At 39.2% G+C, this 20,672-nt stretch overlaps 1 protein-coding gene across 1 annotated transcript; it reads left to right on the forward strand.

The window, feature by feature from the left end:
* The first annotated feature begins 729 nt into the window (after positions 1 to 729).
* Positions 730 to 13,269, forward strand: gusb (glucuronidase, beta). Its single transcript, XM_034300571.2, has 12 exons — positions 730 to 1,039; positions 2,234 to 2,419; positions 2,950 to 3,131; positions 3,769 to 3,911; positions 4,086 to 4,273; positions 5,190 to 5,333; positions 5,775 to 5,953; positions 6,036 to 6,182; positions 7,796 to 7,880; positions 10,405 to 10,581; positions 11,478 to 11,613; positions 13,034 to 13,269. Exons 1-12 carry the CDS (start codon positions 842 to 844, stop codon positions 13,180 to 13,182), a joined length of 1,914 nt encoding a protein of 637 aa, XP_034156462.1. The 5' UTR covers positions 730 to 841; the 3' UTR covers positions 13,183 to 13,269.
* Positions 13,270 to 20,672: the final 7,403 nt, after the last annotated feature.

Consider the following 20,672-nt stretch of genomic DNA (forward strand, 5'->3'; position numbering starts at 1 on the left):
ATCCCACTTACTCCCACAGAATATTTGACTAATCCCACTTACTCCCATAGAAAATTTGACTAATTTCACACACTCCCACAGAAAATTTGACTAATCCCACTTACTCCCACAGAATATTTGACTAATTTCACACACTCCCACAGAATATTTGACTAATCCCACCTACTCCCACAGAAAATTTGACTAACTTCACACACTCCCACAGAAAACTGCACTAATTTCACACACTCCCACAGATAATTGGACTAATTTCACACACACAGTTCTAATTTTGTTTCTACCTCCCCGCAATATTTTCTAACAAACTTAGTTGTTTCTATTACAGCCTAATTAGCAACTTTTCTCACAGTTACCAGGATAAAGCAGTTACTGAAGATGAATAAATGAACCACTTTGTTGCCATTTTTGGAGAAAATCGTATTGAATGTAATTCAGTTCATGTCATCATGTTTAATGGATATTCAGTGTTGTACTGTGTGTATTTTGTATATTCTCTGCCTTATGTTGCGTGTAAGCAATTTAGCTAAGCCTTGCCATAAACATTTCAATGTACACATGTCTTGAAGTACTGTAAATATTACAGTAAATACTTACAAATGGGATAAATAAACTTGACTTGACCAAATTCAAGTCAAAGTAAGGCGCTCAAACTGGAAAGTAGGCCCCTTCAAGATGGCGGCGCCGTTGCCGTTACCACTGCTAGGCAGACTCGAGTACGGAAGGTGGTCATGTGATGCGCGTTATGTGAAAAGTAGCGGAAGTAAAGGGGAAAACGCACAGCTAAGCAGGCGAAGCACTGCTCGGAGCTTCTGTGCATCACTACAGGCACGAAGTGTTGACAATGTGGTTGGTAAATTGTGTGTGTCTTGCTGCTGTGTGGAGACTGTGTGAGTCAGTGGACAGGGGCATGCTTTTCCCTCAGGAGTCTCTGTCGCGGGAGGTGAAGGAGCTGAACGGGCTGTGGACATTCAGAGCTGATTTCTCTCCCAACAGGAACCAGGGTTTCGACCAGATGTGGTTTAAACGACCGTTAGCAGAGGTACACACAACACTGACACACAACACTGACACACCTGTTTATTGCTCATACAGAGGAGCCAGTGCAGTGCAGTGCAGTGAAGTGCAGTGCAGTGGATTGGACAATATGACAAAATATTATATCGCGATACTTCACGATATCACGATATGTCTTAGTGGAATGGAGTGATATTATAAATACTAATAATAATAAATCTAGAGATGTAAGTTGAATTTTAGGTCAGGGCCAAAAGTTTGCCTCCATCCTTGTGTTTGGAAATTTTTTTTGCATTTTATTGTTATGAAATGTTAAAACTGAAATGTAGGTTCATCCTGCAACAAGACAACTCCCCAAAACCAAGGTAAACTAAACAGAAAAAAGTTTTGCCCTAAACTTCCTGTTTCCAGCCGTTATATGTGAAGAAGAATGAGTACTTGCGAATCTTGCGAATCTGGCAGAGTGAGAATAGAAAAGTCAGGAAAATAATCAACAACAGGGTGATGGGGCTTGTTCCAAAGACTGAAGTTGATTATTTTCCCATAACTGTGTTTTATTTCGTTACAGCACTTTGCCAATTATCAAATTTTTTTTATTTCCACATTTTTATTTTTAGGACCACATGTCGTGCTTTTTATCCATTTATAGTTACAGTTAATGTTGTGGAACATCCATCAGCTAAGTTTGCTCCTGTTATCACTTGTGTTATAGCAGCTATAACACAATTGTTCCGTTGACAGCCTCTCTCTCTCTCTCTCTCTCTCTCTCTCTCACTCACACACATTGTAAGTTAAGGAGATAAGAAAAGCACAAATTTCTCTGTTCTGAAGACTCTCATGTGGAGGAAAACTTACTGACTGTTACAAAGCACTGACACTGGAGACTTCTTCCATAAATATTATTAATAAAATTTGTTACAGAAAACTTTCCCATATCAGTGATTACAAATTTCTCTTTGTTAAACAACAACTGTTGTTTAATCTGTTAATTTTTAGTCTTAGATTCTGTGGCCTGTTCTCTAAACAAGTCCCCGTGAATGAGCTGTTACTATAGAAATGATATGAACCATGTATATAAACCAATGTATGACCTAATGTTACTGCATATCATCCCAGAATTCATTGCAAAGGTGTTAATCCAGCAAAATGTTTAACTTGAGCCCAGACTTTCACAACTCGTTCTCACCATGTCTGTGTCTGTGCTTGTTTCAAACTCCAGACCGGTCCTGTCATTGACATGCCAGTACCCTCCAGCTTTAATGATATAACTCAGAACCCTAAACTGAGAGATTTCATCGGCTGGGTGTGGTACGAGAAGGAGGCGTGGATCCCTCAGCGCTGGCTTCAGAACAAGGACACAAGGATTATGCTCAGAGTTGGAAGTGCTCACTACTATGCAGTGGTTGTAAGTTCAGAGAGTTTTTGAGCAGCTTTTTAAATCAGTTCTAGGATATAAGCCTCTGTGATTTGCTTGTTGTTACACTTCATTCACACAGCCATTTTATTTGCAGGACATGCATATATAATCATTTCCAGAATTAACTGCATCCTCTGTTTAAAAAAAAATGATTACACATAGTTATTTGATTAATTTTTCTTTGAATTCGAGAGTATGGTGATTGAAGAAAAAGGGATTTTTACATGTGCAACTTCATAATTATTCCCCATGGGAACAGCAGATAGTCAAGGGAGTTCCTGGAGACTGAGTAGAAGAAATATTCTTTAAAGGTGCCAACAATTTGTGCCACATATCTTTTGTGAGAAAGTACCACAATTCTAAAAAAAAATAAATAAATAAAAAAATACTCCAATTGTGTGAGTATTAATTAATTAAAAAAATTTAAAAATGAGAATGTTCCTGTGGTCTGATTTATGGGATCCTCACTTTAAATGTGCGATAAATAACAGGTTGGTTAATTTCCTTTATGTTACCAGTGGGTGAACGGGTTCCAGGTGATGGAGCATGAGGGCGGCCATCTTCCCTTTGAAGCGAATATTAGTGATGTGCTCCGGATGGATACAAGTATGCCATGTCGTATCACCATCGCTGTTAATAACACCCTGAACCTGCACACTCTTCCACCGGGAACCATCCAGTACATGAACGATCCTACCAAGTAAGAGCTGTTTCAGAGCCTTGAGTGCGTGGACATTAACAGCTGGTGCACATTAAACCCTTAATACACAGACCTTTATAAATATGTGACAAAAATCCTATTTTAGAACGATTGCCTGTTGGCAAGCACAAAGTCCTCTGTCCTGACGACTTTTCTGTCTCCATAAACCTGACAATGAAGTTTAAATAAACATCTCATTACAAAAAGCATCACCTTATCAATGATTATACATATATAACAAGTTTCTTAACCCATTTATTATTAGTCTGCCTTAATACCAAATACCATAGTCTGCCTTACAAGTGCATGTGAATGGCAGTAACTATAGAAACCACATATTAGAATACGTGCATTAATATAAACCTGTGATTTAAATTAGAACAGTCAGAGCTGCTGTTATAGAAAATTAATTAACACTTTCTGATCAGTCAGATTTGTGAAGTCTACAGTGCTGTGGTAAACAACATTTAAATGTAGCCCTCTCTGTTGGCTCCGCCCCTTCTGTAAAAAGTGGCCAAAGTTCCACACTTCATTTTTTTGGTTTTAGAACATCATCTAGGTATCAGTAGTGCACCAAATCTCTCCAGTGTGAAAACACTAACTTGTGCTAAACTTTTTCTTATTTTTCTGATGCCAGATATCCTGCAGGTTACTTTGTTCAGGAGACCAACTTTGATTTCTTTAACTATGCGGGAATACATCGCTCTGTGTTACTGTACACAACTCCGAAGACATACATCGATGACATCACTGTGACTACTTCCTTCTCAGACAGTACTGGTCAGTGATATTAACATTTTCATCTTGACTTGTTAAGGAAAGAACAATCTTAACATTTTCATTTGTTTGATGTTTTATATTTTGTCTAATGTAACTTCATTGCCCCAGCTGGGATATATTAAATAAATTTAATATTGTTCACAGAACGATTGTCAGATGTTTGTTTGTCTGTAGGGTTTGTGAATTACAATGTAACACCAGGGGACAGTGCCAAGTCCTCCGTAAAGGTCACTCTTACGGATAAAGAAGGTCGGTGTGTGGCCACTTCTGATGGAGCCCTTGGTGTTCTCAAAGTGCCTGAAGTCAACCTGTGGTGGCCTTATCTGATGCACCAGAACCCAGGGTACCTGTACTCCATGGAGGTGAGAGAGGATGTGTGTGTGAGAGTGCTGGGTGGAAGTATTGGTTGATTTTTAGGGGTTTGTCTGTTTCTGTCTGTGGAATCAAACATGAGCTTATCTGCAATAAGACCAAACTAGACTTTCAGGACAATGCTGAATTAATTTTCTGTGTGTTTTGTAGTTTAAAAACTGGCCTTACCACGTATTCGGAACCCATACTGACAATATTAGAATTGAAATATTTTATCTAAGTGCATTGTATGCATTTGGTAAAGATAAGGATGTAAGATTTTTGGAATTTTGCCCTCTCTGATAGACAAATGCTTTTGTAAGTTACTTGCGAAAGAATGAACTAGAGATTCCAAGCAATAAACTAATCACCCAGAGTTAGCTATATACTGTATAGCTGGATATGCTTACTTTTTTTTAACCTGATCTGCATTTTCTTTGTATTTGGTATGTTGTCTAATATGCGTATGTTGTTCTCCAGCCTGTCACAGTCATGGTAGTATGCTAGATAAAACCCACACTAGCACATGCAATGGGCTGGAACCACTCACGCTTGTCGGATAGAACCATATTCAAACATATGGAGAAACCCCAGAACACATCACATCACAAAGAGCTATCATGAGCACTCTAGCTAAACAACTTCTCAACTGGTCAATGATGCAAACTTCACATTGAGGATAAATCAACGGACTATTAGTCAAATAAATTTGAGAACAATAAATGTCTTATCTGTTCAGCAAGAAAAAAAACTGAAATCCCTTTTCCTCATATAGTATGATATAGGGTGTTTATTCTTGATGTTTTTGAGTGGTGTGCCATGAGATTATGAAAATTTGAAAAGTGTTCAGCAGATAGAAAAAGGTTGTAACAGATGCTCAGTCAGCACTTGTAGATGTTTGACATGCATTAACTGTGGTTCACACAGGTTAAGCTCACAGCGGAGAGCGGTGATGTAGATTACTATACACTGCCGGTGGGTATTCGCACCGTCAACGTCACCAGTACACAGTTCCTCATCAACAGCAAGCCCTTCTACTTCCACGGAGTCAATAAACACGAGGACGCAGATGTGAGTAGCACCAGAGGGCAGCAAAACTCCTGAAATACATTTTACTACAACCTTTTGAGCTGGTCTAGAACCAGGTCTCACTATCATTTAGTAAGTTTAAGTGAATCAGTAAACTGGGTCTTGGATCATTTGAAGGAGCATTTTATGCCGTTATGGGTGTGATGATTGCAACTCTTCCTCTCTGTGTGCTATTTTTCTACCTTTTGAGGTTACGGTGATCAATGTTGTACCATTTTGGGGGTGTTTTTTTTTTTGTTTTTTTTTCAGGGTTAATTTGAATGAAATTCAAAGTCATCAGTAGTATTAATATTGAATTGTTAATAAAAGCAATGAGGCACTATAGTAGTATTGCAGGCTTACATCATTATTGCAGCTCCAAAAACTATTAGCTGCAGTTATTCCTGATGGTATCCTGTAAATGCGTTTCCTCTTGTGCTGTAGATTCGAGGAAAGGGCTTTGACTGGCCTCTCATCGTGAAAGATTTCAACCTGATGAAGTGGATGGGCGCAAACTCGTTCCGCACTAGTCACTACCCGTATGCTGAGGAGATCCTGCAGATGGCTGACCGCCATGGCATCGTGGTTATAGACGAGTGCCCCGGAGTGGGCATCAAAGACAAGTAAGATATAACCAGCTGTGTTAAGTATGACACACCGATTGTGGTGCATAATTCCTTTATTAACTATTTACTTCCTCTTCAGAGTCAGCTTTGATAATACTTCACTGGCCCATCACCTTGTCGTCATGAAGGAGCTGGTGGGGCGGGATAAGAATCATCCCTCTGTGGTCATGTGGTCTGTAGCCAATGAGCCGGCAGCTGAGTTGCCTCCAGCAGGCTTCTATTTCAAGTATGAATTAACAGTAATACCTATACACTCATTACTGAATACAAATTTAGCAGAATAAGAAATAAACTCATATTTTATTTTATTTTATTTCAGGCATACACCTCTAGTTAAGACATAGTGTATACCCAGATGTACAATATTATGTTATTTACTTACTGAATGTTTTTTTTGTTGTTGTTTGTTGTTGTTTTTTACATATTGATTAACATTATGCGGTGCATTTACACAACTGGCGCAAAAAAATATATTAAGTACAAAAGACAATAATTAACGTGCAGTTCAGATATAGAGTAGAATTCACAGGTAGATCTATAAAGTGGATGTGTAATTTTTATAATACAGAAAAGATCTCAAATAGATGCTAAACATTTTAAATGTTCATAATGCTTTTTTAGAATAATTATTGATAAATATTCCAGTTGCTTAATAATTCTTCACAGGTCATTATTAGTTATAATGGTTGTGCCATGGTATATGTATTATTATATTGACTGTGGGAAATTTTTTATAACGTTATTATACATTTTCTAGGAATTATTAAAGTTTATAAAGATGCTTGCAAGTAATCATTACCAATGTACAAAGAATTATAAAGTATATTGATAATAATTTACGTATATGGACTTTATAGAAAGTGTTAGCCACATTTGTTTATCACGTACAGCTTCTCACAGTCAATTTCCAGACATTTCCCCAGTTTGTTGTCTTTGTTGCTTTGAGGCTGTTGATTCATTGTTATAATGTTCTAAATGAGCCGAATCAAAACATTTCGTTGAACAGGCCAAAGTATCCGCCTTTTTTTCCCCCATGAACCCTCACTTCCTATCTTATGGAAGGCTTTATCCTGGTTGATTTTGGCTTGTGTTCAAACTTTCTGATTAATTTCTACTCAATGTGTGAAAGGTGTTTAATTCTTCTGTTGTGAAGTGTACAGACTGCAGAGGGCAATAGTGACTAGAACTAACTTTCTGAGCTTACGAAAGAATACTGTCTGAATTGTGAACAGCATTTCTGTAATATGTATTCACGCGTGAGTGTGTGTGAGTGTGTGTGAGCATACATTCATCTTTACATTCACATAACTAAGGCAGTTAAAGCTTCTTATTGTAAAGCTTCTTGCTGTGTGTGTGTGTGTGTGTGTGTGTGTGACTGCAAGTTGCAAGGTATGTGTAGGCCCAATTCAGGTTGAGTGATTACAGGAATGCATCCAGATCAGAGGTGCACACCCAACGCCTCTTATTCACACACAGCAGTAAACAGGTGGAGCCCAAATACCAGTGAAGCTGGGATTATTCCTTCACACGAGCAACAAATTCAAAAAGCTGTTAAGCCTTTATTAACGTGACATTACGGCTCAAATGAGTGGCTCCTATTTTGATCTGGTAGCCTAGGGCTAGTGTGAGAAACTGCTTTATAGGCAATTTAACAGCATTCTGATGTTCCCTTCTTTCTTTTCAGGGAAAGAATGAAATTATAAAACTTCTGCTGCATTCATTTGCACATTTTTTTTTGTATTTAGTTTGATCTTCTTATAAATCCAGCTTTAGCCCAGCACTAGGCTTAATCTAAGGGTCTTGCAATGATATTGAGTAATTTTTCTTTTCCCTCTGCAGACAACTGATAACGTACACAAAATCTTTGGATCCAACGCGTCCGGTGACCTTCATCACAAACAGTAACTATGCCAAAGACCAAGGAGTGAGTCTGTTTCATCACTCATAATTTCACATCAATTCAAGCTTCTACTTTTATCCACAGTCAGTTATATGAAACTATCTGGGATGAGAATGAATGGGAGATAGAAACCTCAGGTCACACATAGAACATGGATGTGCAGTCAGTGCAAAAAGACCACAATACTCACTGTCTACTTTATTAGGAACACTGGATAATACTGGGTAGGACCCCTTTTTGCTCAGAATAGCCACATTTCCTTGTTGCATGGATTCCACAAGGAGGTGTTAACAATCCTTTGAGATTATGGTCCATGTTGACATGATGGAATGGCATAATTGCTGCAGGTTTGTCAGGTGCACATTCATGTACCAGTTCTAGCACAGCCCAAAGCTGCTGGAATTAGCCATGATAAGATGAGCAAATTGTGGTTATGAAGGGATGCACGTGTTCAGTAACAATACTCAGATATTCCGTGGCACCCAACCGATACTCGATTAGTATTAAGGGGCCCAGTGTGTGCAAGACAAACATTCCCCACACTATTACGCCAGCCTGAACTGCTGACACAAGGCAGGTTGGGTCCATGGATTCTTGCTTTTGACACCAAATTCTGACCGTACTATCTGCATGTCGTAGCAGAAATCGAGAGTTCATCAGACCAGTCACTGTCTTCATCTTCACCTTTTTCATTTTCATCAACCTGTGCCCACTGTAGCCAATTCACTACAAGGTTTGACATGTTGTGCGTTCTGAGATGCTTTTCTGCTCAGCATGGTTGTAAAGAGTGGTTATTTGAGTTACTGTAGCCTTCCTGTCAGCTCGAAACAGTCTGTCCATTGTCCTCTGAACTCTCTCATCAACAAGGCGTTTCTGCCCACAGAGCTGCCGCTCACTGGATGTTTTTTTTGTACCATTCTGTGTAAACTCTAGTGACTGATGTGCGTGAAAATCCCAGCAGATCAGCAGTTTCTGAAACACTCAAAACCAGCCTGTCTAGCACCAACCACCACATCACCATCAGTCACTCAGATCACATTGTTTCCTCATTCGGATGACTGATGAACTGCGCTGCTACCATATGAGTGGCTGATTGGATGATTGCATGAATAAGCAGGTGTTCCTAATAAAGTGGCCACAATGTATGCTCCATTATGCCTACAGATACAATACATTTATGTCTGCTTTAGTTTTGTCTGCTGATAATAAAAATGTGGCAGCACTTGGTCAGTTTCACTTCCTCATTCCAGAGTTTACCAAGTCTGAAACAGCAGACGTGCTATCATGTCTGTCAGCACGCTCACAAGCAACTTCAGGAATTCAGCCCGAAACTCTGAGACTCTGATAAGCAAATTGCTATGGTTAGAAATATTACTTAGAAATACGGGACCCTGGCCTTGTTTGAGTTTGTGTATATTGATAGCTAATATTTTTTTCCCATGTGTATTTTCTAAAAGTCACAATCTATAAATGGCTCAGTTTTGCTTTTCCTAAAGTGCTGACGTCTTGTGGTACTGTCAAGACAGCATCCCTTAGAACACTTTCTCTACTATAAGACGATGGTTGTTGTATAGCAGAGTTTTCAGCAAGGAGAAACCAGATCAAATATTAACTTACCTAGGTCTCACAAACTTTTTTTTAGCTTCTGGGTCATTTCTAGATCACACCACAGTAGTGTCAGGCCAAAAAATAAGCTTTTCTTTAAATAGAGTACAGTTTTATAAATTGAATTATGTTTTTTTTTAAATATAGGTATATTTATTTGATGGAGAGCACTATGAAGTTAATATTAAAATTGTCATTTATTTTTTTGTTTTTATAGTATAATTGACTGGAAAGTTGAATAACTTTTAATTTAAAACACAATACAACTCAATTGGACCCTCATTTAAAAAAAAAATTGGAAAGTTTTGTTAAGATGATAAAAAAAATGTTTTTAATTGCCCCTGAGAAATAGTTCGTCCTGTCGAAGGGAGATGATGAGCTAGGATCCCGATGATGCCACAACCATCCATGACTAAGGAAGAAGAAAACTCCTCATGCTCTCTCCGTTGTCAGTCGTAGTGACACTAGCCAGTCCTGGGTGTCTGTGAGCTTATGTATGCAGAAGAGGGCAGATTGCGGTTTCCTCTGAGTGTGTTATACTACCCTGTGACACAGCATGAGCAGTAGTATGATTAGATTAGGGTGGCTGGCGTCATGTGTCTCGGAGGAAGAATGCGATGGCTTTCACCCTCCCCACTTGGTAGCTGTCGTATGATGGCTGATGGGTGGAATTTGGCAGGGAGAAAATGGGGGGATCTGTGGATAGACATTTCAGGAAGAAAAAGCTCTAATGCTGCCATAAGGTGATCATAAGGGGGTCTTTTTTCACACTGTAAGTAGTCAGTGGCAGCAAAAAGTGTGAGAACCTCTAAATGAATTTTAGTATAATTGCAACTGGCAAAATACACACACAAAACAAAACACTACATTGCAGACAAGCTGTGCAAGACTGAACAGTTAGTGAGTTCAAGTAGATGTTTAAGCTTGTACTGTATTTCCTCAGGCTCCCTACGTAGATGTGATCTGTGTGAACAGCTACTTCTCCTGGTACCATGACTCTGGGCATCTGGAGGTCATCTCCATCCAGCTCCACACTCAGTTTGACAACTGGTATAGAAAATACAAGAAACCCATCATACAGAGCGAGTACGGGGCAGACGCTGTAGCAGGCCTACACACTGTAAGTAATCATTTTTTGTGCAGGGTGAAAGCACGTATGCGTGGCTTCCTGAGAAAACCGTCCACATGGTGAAATTTTGATATTTACTACTACATGTAGTCCTGAATACTACAGACTTTCCTGAAATAAAATATGTTTGAAAAGAAGTAAAATTCTAGCATTTCGAAATCTGGTTACTCCCAAAAGCGAAAAAATTGTATTTAAAGATTCCATTCCAGTTGCAGCACAGGAGCATTGTGGACATTTTGACAGCTGGTGTCTGATTACAGACTGAATCGATTAGGCTTATGTTTGTTTCTTTAGTACAAGTAGATAACCAGCAACCTGTTTAAAGTGTGACATTGACTGTGTGAGGAAATCACACTTAGCTAGCAAGGTTTTAGACATATTTAAGTTGACTGACTGTTTTTAACACATTTATTAATCTGATTCTTTAAGTAACAATCTTTTCAGGCCATTCTGGTGAAATGTGTTTTGGTTTGATGAGGTGTCAAACTGTCACAGGCAGAAAAACCTAATTTTTTACATCTTTATTCGTGGTTTGCCAGAATTTAGCAGCAAGGACATGTGACAGTTTTTTTGCTGAATTTGCAGGTTAATTGCTGAATTGCCTTGATCTAAATCTACATCTGGATATCTGAATTTTGAAAGTGTATATCTGTGTGTTCGTAGTCAAAGGAGACTTATGATTCTGTGGGACATTTTCTATTTAAGTAGTTCTTGTAGATCTGTACTAATCTTAACGTCTGTTTTAGTATCCGTGTGTGAACTTAGTACCACATTACGACACTGTTATTATAATGAATAAAACTTTTATTTCAAATTACCATTCCAAATGGTCAATAGATCAAGCCCTGTATTGTACCATGCACTTTGAATTATTTTTTTTCATCCAGGATCCCCCAACTATGTTTACTGAGGAGTACCAGAAAACAGTCCTGCAGGACTACCACAAAGTGTTTGATCAGAAGAGGAAGGAGTTTGTTGTGGGAGAGCTCATCTGGAACTTTGCTGACTTCTTGACAGCTCAGGGTAAAAACGCATGCATCCATTTTCCTATTTATTAGCAAGAACTGATTACTGATTATTACTCTGTACTGCCCCAAAGCTACTGTAGTAAAACTATTAGGGGAAGCTATAGTACATGAACTACTTCTTAATATAAATGCAACTTTAAATATCACTCTGGCCTGGTTTTTCGAGAGTCAGAATAAGCCTAGTCTCACAAAGACGTTCAGAGTGTAAGTAGAGAATCTGTTAGACCAGCTTTATCTGCTTGGAGTCTGACTGAAATTCTCAGCATGGTCAAATGAGTGTCACGGTTAGGATGTTAATGCCACAGTTGTTAGTAGGAAAGTAGTACATGAAGAAATGAGTGGTAATTGGTGCAGTTAGTCAACAGCATGAATCCCATAAGAGTGGTGTCATGTAGAGCTCTAGTGGTTCCTAGGGTTCTAGTGGCGCTCTAACACACACAGGGCTGACAGGCTACATTTTGTATTATTAACTTCAAGGAAGAGAAAAAAGAGAAGATGGTGAGGAAACGAATGTTTATAGCTGCTATAACGTAAGTGACAACAGAAACTTTTTTTTTCTAGAACATTCCACAACATTAACTGTAACTATAAACAGATAATCAAGCCATTCTTGAATGTTTTATTTAGGAAAACTAGTAAGTAAGGGCATCTGTCTGAGACTAGATCCCATCGGGACTGGGATCCTGCGGGACACATAAAAAAAAAAGTAGTGCGAGAATGAGGTTTTTACTTTCATGTTGTATGGGTGAGAGTATCAAGCTTGTGTTACAAAGAAAGACCAATTTCATTAACACACGGAGGTCTTTACTAACTGCCTGCTCCGGGTTGTGGTGGTTTAAATGAGGCTACTAGTTTGTTTATATTTTGATAAAAAAATAAGCAACAAAATTTGTTAGAAAATATCGCAGACAGACACAAACAGAAATAACGTACTAGTGGTGCAACAGAGAAGCTTTTTCCGCGTCTGGAGATTCGTGCCTGGGAGCCAAGGGAGAAAAATTGGCTGTGCTCTCTGAGTGGGAGAGAAGGCATTACTATTACTCCCCTGTGAATCACAGTGACACTAGCCAATCTGTGAGCTCATGTATGTGAAAGAGGGCAAATAGTGCTTTCCTCCACTTTAGTTGAGGCCAATTATCAACATTTTCTGTCTGTTTTTTTTTTTTTTTTCCTCCAATATTTCAGAGGACATAGGTTGCATTAAAAAACAAAAATAACTTTTTATGGTGGAAATAAATATTTGCTCACCTTGGGTTTAAATCCAGATACAGATACGAATGTTTGGAGCACTTAGCAGATACATTGTGTTACACCCCTAGCGTTCGCAGATTGCTATGTTATAACAGGAATAAATATAACGGCATGCCCCCATCATGTTTTATTCATTAGATAATCCTCTTTCTCTGTCTCTCTAGGCATCACTCGTGTGGTTGGCAACAAGAAGGGAATGTTCACTCGGCAGCGGCAACCCAAAGCAGGCGCTTTCCTTCTGAAAGATCGCTACTGGAGGATCGCCAATGAGACAGGTGTCCTGCCTACATGGGCCAGATACCCCTGCCTGTGAAACCTCCACCCTGGCTGCCATGCTGTGTGTGTGTGTGTGTGTGTGTGTGTGTGTGAGAGAGAGAGAGAGAGAGAGAGAGAGAGAGAGAGAGAGAGAGAGAGGGAGAGAGAGGGAGGGAGGGAGGGAGGGAGGGAGGGAGGGAGGGAGGGAGGGACTACAAATAAGAGCTGTGAAATTGAGTCAAAATATTTCTAAGACTCGTGCCTCATGTCAGCCAGTTTTTATGATTCTGGCAGTGTAATTCAGGGAGGATTTAATTTTTAATACTTATAAACAGCAATAAACCACTTCATCTTACTGCGCACAAATCAGCATGAATGTCAGGATGTTGCAGGTATATGAGTTTAACAACACTAGTACCACTTAAATAGTGGCGCAGTACCCAAGCTGGAATGTGCAAAAGTAGATGCACTGGATTTTCTTCTCACTGCCTCTTCGGGTACCAAAATCCAAGTTCAGTTTCCTAACTTGCAATGAACTTTCATCAGCGCAGCATAAACAAAGAGCATGACTAGTTTTCTCACGCTGATCTGAGACCAGCATTTCAGTTTCTCCTTTAATGTTTCAGATTTACATTTGTCTATCAGTGTTAAAATAAGACTTTGTATCTGTTAAGGCTGTGAACAGTGTTATTTCATTTCAGTTTGGGAACACAATGGAGAGCATGTCTGTATGTCTTCAATCATAATAAGCATTCCAATTCTTTTTTTGTTTTCGTGACATTCCAGACATGACCTGCATTCTGTTCTTGTTCACGACCCTCAGAGCAGCTCCTTCGGCATTTTTAAAAACACACAAATAAATGCAAACATACAAATATTTTTCTTATGTTAGATTTGACATTGACGTTAGTGTGAGGAAACATCGCAACAAGTTTCATCACCTGTGGAAAAGAGATTATACACCATTATTTTCATATGCACATATACAGTAATTTACGTTAAAAAAAAAAATGTAAGCGTACACATGCTGCCTTAATTTGTGCTTGGACTCTTCCAACTTGCACACATTCCTGGCTAACAAGTGAACACATAACCCTGTGCTACTGTATATCACAACACTGGTTTACGAATGAGTTACTTGATAAGCTTGCTCTTTGGCAGTTGTTTATAGAGTGTGAGGAGGTTATGATTTGTTTCAGATTGTCTTTTGAATGGTGGACCAGGATTTACTAGCAGACCTGCTTTTATGTGACCATTTGATGAAATGACTGCATTAGTATATCATTATTAAATGGAAATGATAAAGTTGGCCATGATTAGCAGATATGTTTGGGAACAATTCAATGCAAAAAAGGGCAAGACCTTTAAAGCCCACTGACAATCTGATGTTCTCGCTGTTTATGTTTCTACCTGCAGCTCTTTGCCATTCTGTGTATGTTACATACATGGCTTTTTTTTTTTACATTCAGTTCACATTTGGATTTCATTCTTAAAGTTGGCTTTAATTTACCTTTGGATATATGCAGAATGTTGGAGTATGTTCTGTATGTACAACTTGTAGAGCTTTTTTTCCCCCTTTCAATAAAGATCGATTTCCTATACATGATTTGGTTTACATTTTTTTTAATCTTTTTTTTTTTTTTAAATATTGTGTATTGACAAGAATAAGTGTCAGCCTACTTTTCAGCCCACTGTTGTAAAATTATTCCATATGTGCAGTTGAGTGCAAATGTTTGCATTCCCCATGAATTCCAGGTGAAATAAAAGGAAAATTTACCTCCAAATAGCAAACTCAAATCTTTGATTTGACTAATGATATCATAATATATTTTAATCATTTTACTGGTGATGTCTAATCAGAAATGTCTAAATGGGAAAACGATTAATAAATCTTTTCATTATTTTGGCCTGAGGGTTTGCACTCAGCTGAATGACCCCTCTAACCAATCATGTTTTTTATTGTGTGCTGTGATGTGGTTTAATAAATCACAGCATTCACTTTATTTAAATAGCGCAGGCCTATTTTTAACCACATCGATTAATATTTTAATACACAAATTGCTAAAGTAGTATAATTTCTTGCATCAGTACATCACCAGCTAATTTAGGAGTTTGCATGGCAGGAGCTGGTTCCAGATCATCTAATTACAAATACTGCAACTGATCAAAAGAAAGTCCAACGAGAAGCAATAGCTGAGGGAATGTTTTAATGGTAGACCAGTTCCACACAAAGACACTGTTTGTACTGTCACTATCCGGTCTGGGCTTCCAGCTCGTTCACATATTTTGATCAGTTTAGTCAAATTTTTTTCTGTGCTATAATACTTTATTCCTTCTAACACCTCTTCCATGTCATAAAATACTTTTTTTTTTCCTTTTTGATTTAAAACATACTTCGGCAAATATAGAAACAAACCTGAACACAAAATTCTTTCACAAAATTTTCCCAGAATTTTTCATGAATCATAAAATCCACCATGCATCCATGCTCTCTTATATATGCAACAAAGTTAAGATTCTATACACCACTTCCTCCATCGTTTACATCAAACCTCTTGAAGTTGGATTAGTTTTGTGCCTGGCATATCCTAGTGAATCCAACAGATCCTAACATATGGAACCTTGTCCTAGATCAACAGTGAGATGCTTCATAAACTTGGACATGGTTTTTGAACATTTCTATTCCTAACCAAAATCCAAAACACACATACACAACTAAAGATGACAAACAAAAGGTAGTGGGAGTAGGGTAAAAATGTTTAAAAGCAGCCATTTTGTCTGGAAAAGAACTGGGTGGGTGTGCTGTATGTGGTTTTAGATGGCAGGGTGAATCCTCACCCAGAGGAGAACCTAATACTGCATGTAAAGGGAACACCATAGTCTTTCTTAACTGACCCGCAGAAAGGCTTGCTAAATTCTGACACCTCTTTTCGCATAAAGCCACGGCTGCACAGTTGGTCTAAATCTACTGAAGGACAAACAGAAGGCACTTGATTGAAGTTTAAACTGGATGCAACTTTCTCATTGTTGGAGTGGAGTGGTTTATATTGTGTGATCACAGGGTAAAATGATGTGCACTAAAGATCTCTTCAGACTTTCTACAGAGTGTTGATTTGCATTACAATGATTCAACTTGACAACTCTGGATGTCCAACTAAAGAAAACAATAAAACTGCCATATTAACCACAGGACGTACACTTGGACGTCACACAGACAAATTTGATTACACTCGGCAGATCTCTAAATGATGTTTTTGCAGTGTTAATGTTTTTTGTGTACACACGTTGATTTTCTTTTAAGTGATACTATTGAATACATACAGCAAAGAGCTTGATATAGGCACAAATACAAGAAATTCATCCTGTTTCACAAAAGTCCTGACTTTAGACATTGTGATTTAAGTAACTTCAAGCCTTGATCTCCTTTAAAGAACTGGCTGTATTTTACGTCTGTTGTTGACAACTGTTGTAAAATGTTCAAGGACAAGGACACAATTCAAGGACTCACAGTGACATGATTGACAGTTATGAGAGAAAACTGGCCTTACTGACTCATGGTCTTACTGACAACAAGGTAGTCTGAAATGTAACATTCGTAATATTTAGTGACTCATTCTCATATTCGGCATCTTCAAGATCATCTGCTCAGAGAGAAAACTCTGGTCTTTGGCAACCCAGACTCCACCAACATCCAACCAATCAAGACAAGGAGAGATCTCTACATGCCTGTCAATTCGGAAAGCTCAGTCTGAAACACTGAAAGTAGTGGTTGTACTTGTTTGGGTTTCAAAACCAGCAAAATCTCTGACTAGATCTTTCACATTTTCTATCCTTGAAAGTGTTTGAAAGTAGGTACATGAAGCTTTATCAGGTTTACATGAATATGGCTGAACATGGCTGAAGAGCAAATAAGCTTCATCATGCATTCATTTCAAAAGTAGGCTACTAACAAGACCACACATACAGACACACTACACCACACCACACTGTGCACCCAAACATAACACATTCTTGTCACTGATAGAAAGGGACACATCAGATTCACAAAATAGGGAATGGGGATCAAGCAGACAGAACAACTTGACTGTGACTGTTCACTGTCTCTTTGGAAAGTACAAAGAACTTGAGGGGAAGATTTGTGGGGGAGCACTGAGAGGTAGAGGCTGTCAATGATAGGTAACAAGTTGTACTTTCATATGGTGAGCTGGGCAGTTTCCTTCAGAACTAGAATTTCGGAAGTGTGCTTGTTTCCTTGCAGAGTACCAATAGTAAAGTCATCACCTTGTGACCCTGACCCCATGTGTGTAGCCTATAAAAGGTACACTGCTTCATGTTCATCCTCACTTCACCATTGCCATGAGGTTGGAAAAGTCAACTTTAAGACAGCTAGTATAGTGCTCTAATTCTTTGTTTTTGTTAAATCTTCACTGCCAAACAAGTGAGCATTAACACAGACCTTCGGTGACTGTAACTCTATTGTTTGACTTGCTATTCCCATGGTTGGCCGTGTCCTTAGAAAAGACACATGGCCTACTGTTTGTGACAGTGTGTAACAGCATGGGCAGTACCCCAGTACCTAATCCCATAACTGTTTAAATTCATTATGCTGTGAACTTTTGTCGACCTCTTGTATTTCAGGGCAGCATCAGTAGCTGTTTGCTCTGCCAGGCCCCAATGGACTTGGATGATGGACAAAATCAGTGCTCAAATTGTTTGGGATCAGAGCACCTTCGATAAGAACTTACAGAACCTTGGCCTTACACCATCATTAAAGAAATGTTTTAGAGGTACACAGAGACTGACTATGATGTACTCAGTGGCTGATTCTCATTTTCTAAACTTGAGTTTGAGTCTACCCTGGTAGAGAGGGCTGATAGCCAAACATCATAGCCAAACATTGTGATGATCAGAGTGTAATGCAGGACTGCAACTCAGCAGCAAATGCACTTCAGGCTCATTTTTTTTCAGGTTGACATAGTGAAACTACGATTTTGGATTTTCCAATTGACAAAGCTGTTAGAATGCTAAACCATTTTGTGGTACAGTTGTTCGAGCAAGTGATGTGGCTATTCCACAACTGTACCTATTTCCTTTGAGAGCTTTTCTGCATATTCAGTAGTGCACTGACGCTGTGACCTGATAAAAGAACAGCATACTGGCTACGGTGGCTGACGCAAAAGCATTAAGGTCAATGCTTCTGGTAGAAACACCAGTGGCCTCAATAGTGGTAAAGGCTGATTGAAGCTCTGCACATAAATACAAGACACATGCCGAATAAAAGACAGTGTTTGTTGCTCCTGGCCTTAATAAGATAATGCCCACATCTTCAGGCACAATAAGTATGGAAGCATTCCAAGCAACAGGAAATATAACCTGGCACACTGAAACTGCGGAAATCTCCAACTCAGACTAAATAAGCCCAAACAGGACTAATGCATGATAGTAACCAATACAGATTTGTTCAACTTAGTGAGTTGCTCAAAAATGACCAGGTTGTTCACAAATGAAACACATTCATTCATCATCTAGCCTGCAAACTTGTGTTTCAGCAACTCTAACAGAGGATGAACGGAGTTATATATGCCAGAGGATAACCACTAAATGGTTTTGTGCCAGATCAGGGTACGACCACTCTTCCAGGGCAGATTCACCAAAAGTACCGAGGCGTCTTGAAGTACCCTTCCCTCTGGCTTAGGTCTAGCACTCGGGGCATTCACAACTGACCTGAGTCTGTGCATACTCCCTTATTTGGATGACACATCTCTCATATGAAGACTTTCTACATGAGATTCCAGTAGTGAAAACTGGGAATGTGGTACCACAGACCATTTTAGTGTTGGCTAAATCCGCCAGCCCCTGCAAAGAGGTAGATTATGACAGATGTGTATGGAAAAAGTTTGAGTAAAAAAAGGTGGAAAAACAAGGCTTGATACACACAAAAAACATCCTTGAAAGCTGTGTGGTTAATGTGGCAACTTTTTCAGAGCCCCTGCAGGTACTAGTACAGACTGACCACACCATGGTGGTGTTTTACATCAACCACCAAGCACAAAATCACAAGTGATGTTTGGATGGGCAAATAGATGCACATCTTCTGTCCTAAGAAATGCCTACCTGTAGGGCTGATGCAATCAGAAGCAATGCAGCAATCCTGTGCCCACGAAGGGGCAAATTTACAAGGACCTAAAGAAGAGGAAGTTGATCTTTTTTTGCAAACAGAGAGGCTATTCACTTTCCAATGTGCTTCAAATGCTTTGGGCCAAGAAGAATTGGTGCACGACTGACCAAAGGCGTATGCTTTTCTTGTGGATAACACTGCAGCACATCCAACTATGCAACCAGTCTGGACACTGGGGTTAACCCCCGAATACTGGCTTCCTTGCAAATGGTTAGAAAATCTTACGAGTGAACGTGCACTCCACCTGTGCATGCAGTAAGTGGGAGGTTTGTTGCTATGGTTCGAAACACTAGACATGAATCCCTTTGCTACAACCATCTTTTTCTGGGTCTACCCCAAAGATATACATGGCACCAATATCTAAACACAGAAACCATTGGGACTGCAAAAATTAGTAAAAATTTTGATCAATGTCAGCATGTCTCCAACCTCCATGCAAAATGATGGTTCAGCAGTCAATCAGTTTCTGCAACTTGCCATTTGAACCAAGGGAAGATGTATATATATAAAGCGTCTTTCTCTTGAGAGCATTTTTGCTGGCCATCACTATGGCCAGATGAGCTGGTGAACTGCATGAGCCATCAGCCAGCACACAGTGTAACAAGCCCCTTCACTAGTAAGGGCTGTCAAGCAGTATGCAGAAGTTGGGGGTCACTGACCAGCTATGTGTATGCTTTGAGGTGCACCATAAACAGTATCAGAATTCTGAGCTATTTACAGTGTCAGTATCAGAATGATTGTCATTAATAAAGTATGGCATCAGCACCACTTAGGAGCACTGCCTTTTTGTTTGTGGCAAGGTGTAATCAAGATGTGTTACAAACCCTCAAGATGACTTTGATACATGGCCACCACTAGTTCCAAATGAAATGTAAAGAAGTAGGACAGAAGGTTACATAACTAACCGTGATTCTGTGACTGAGTAAAGGTTCGACATGCCATTTTCTTCACTCGGGTTGACGAGAACACCTAGTGACAAGGTGCAGACCTTTTATAGGCTACGCATGTGGGGTCACGGTCTTGAGGTCACAACTTTGCAATTGGTACTCAGCAACTCCATTAGTTCCGAAAGAGACCGCATTGGCGCTCATAGAACCACAGTCACATACGTAACTTTCCGTTTTCACGTAACAGTGCAGAAGGCTTAACAGCATTATTCCAAACACTGTTATGTAGTAGTACATAGCAGAAGTAGCTATAGTAAGTGTGGCAACTGATATCTAAATTTAAAGCATGTGTATCTTCATACAAGGGCCTTGAATGTGTATGATAATGTTAGTGACAGGTAATAAAAACAATGTAGAGCATTGAATGTTTTGAATGTGGGCGGGAAAGGCTGAAAAACACAATAATGCACAAGAAACGAGGGA

This window comes from Pangasianodon hypophthalmus, chromosome 27, assembly GCF_027358585.1.
Source record: "Pangasianodon hypophthalmus isolate fPanHyp1 chromosome 27, fPanHyp1.pri, whole genome shotgun sequence".
Taxonomy (NCBI): domain Eukaryota; kingdom Metazoa; phylum Chordata; class Actinopteri; order Siluriformes; family Pangasiidae; genus Pangasianodon; species Pangasianodon hypophthalmus.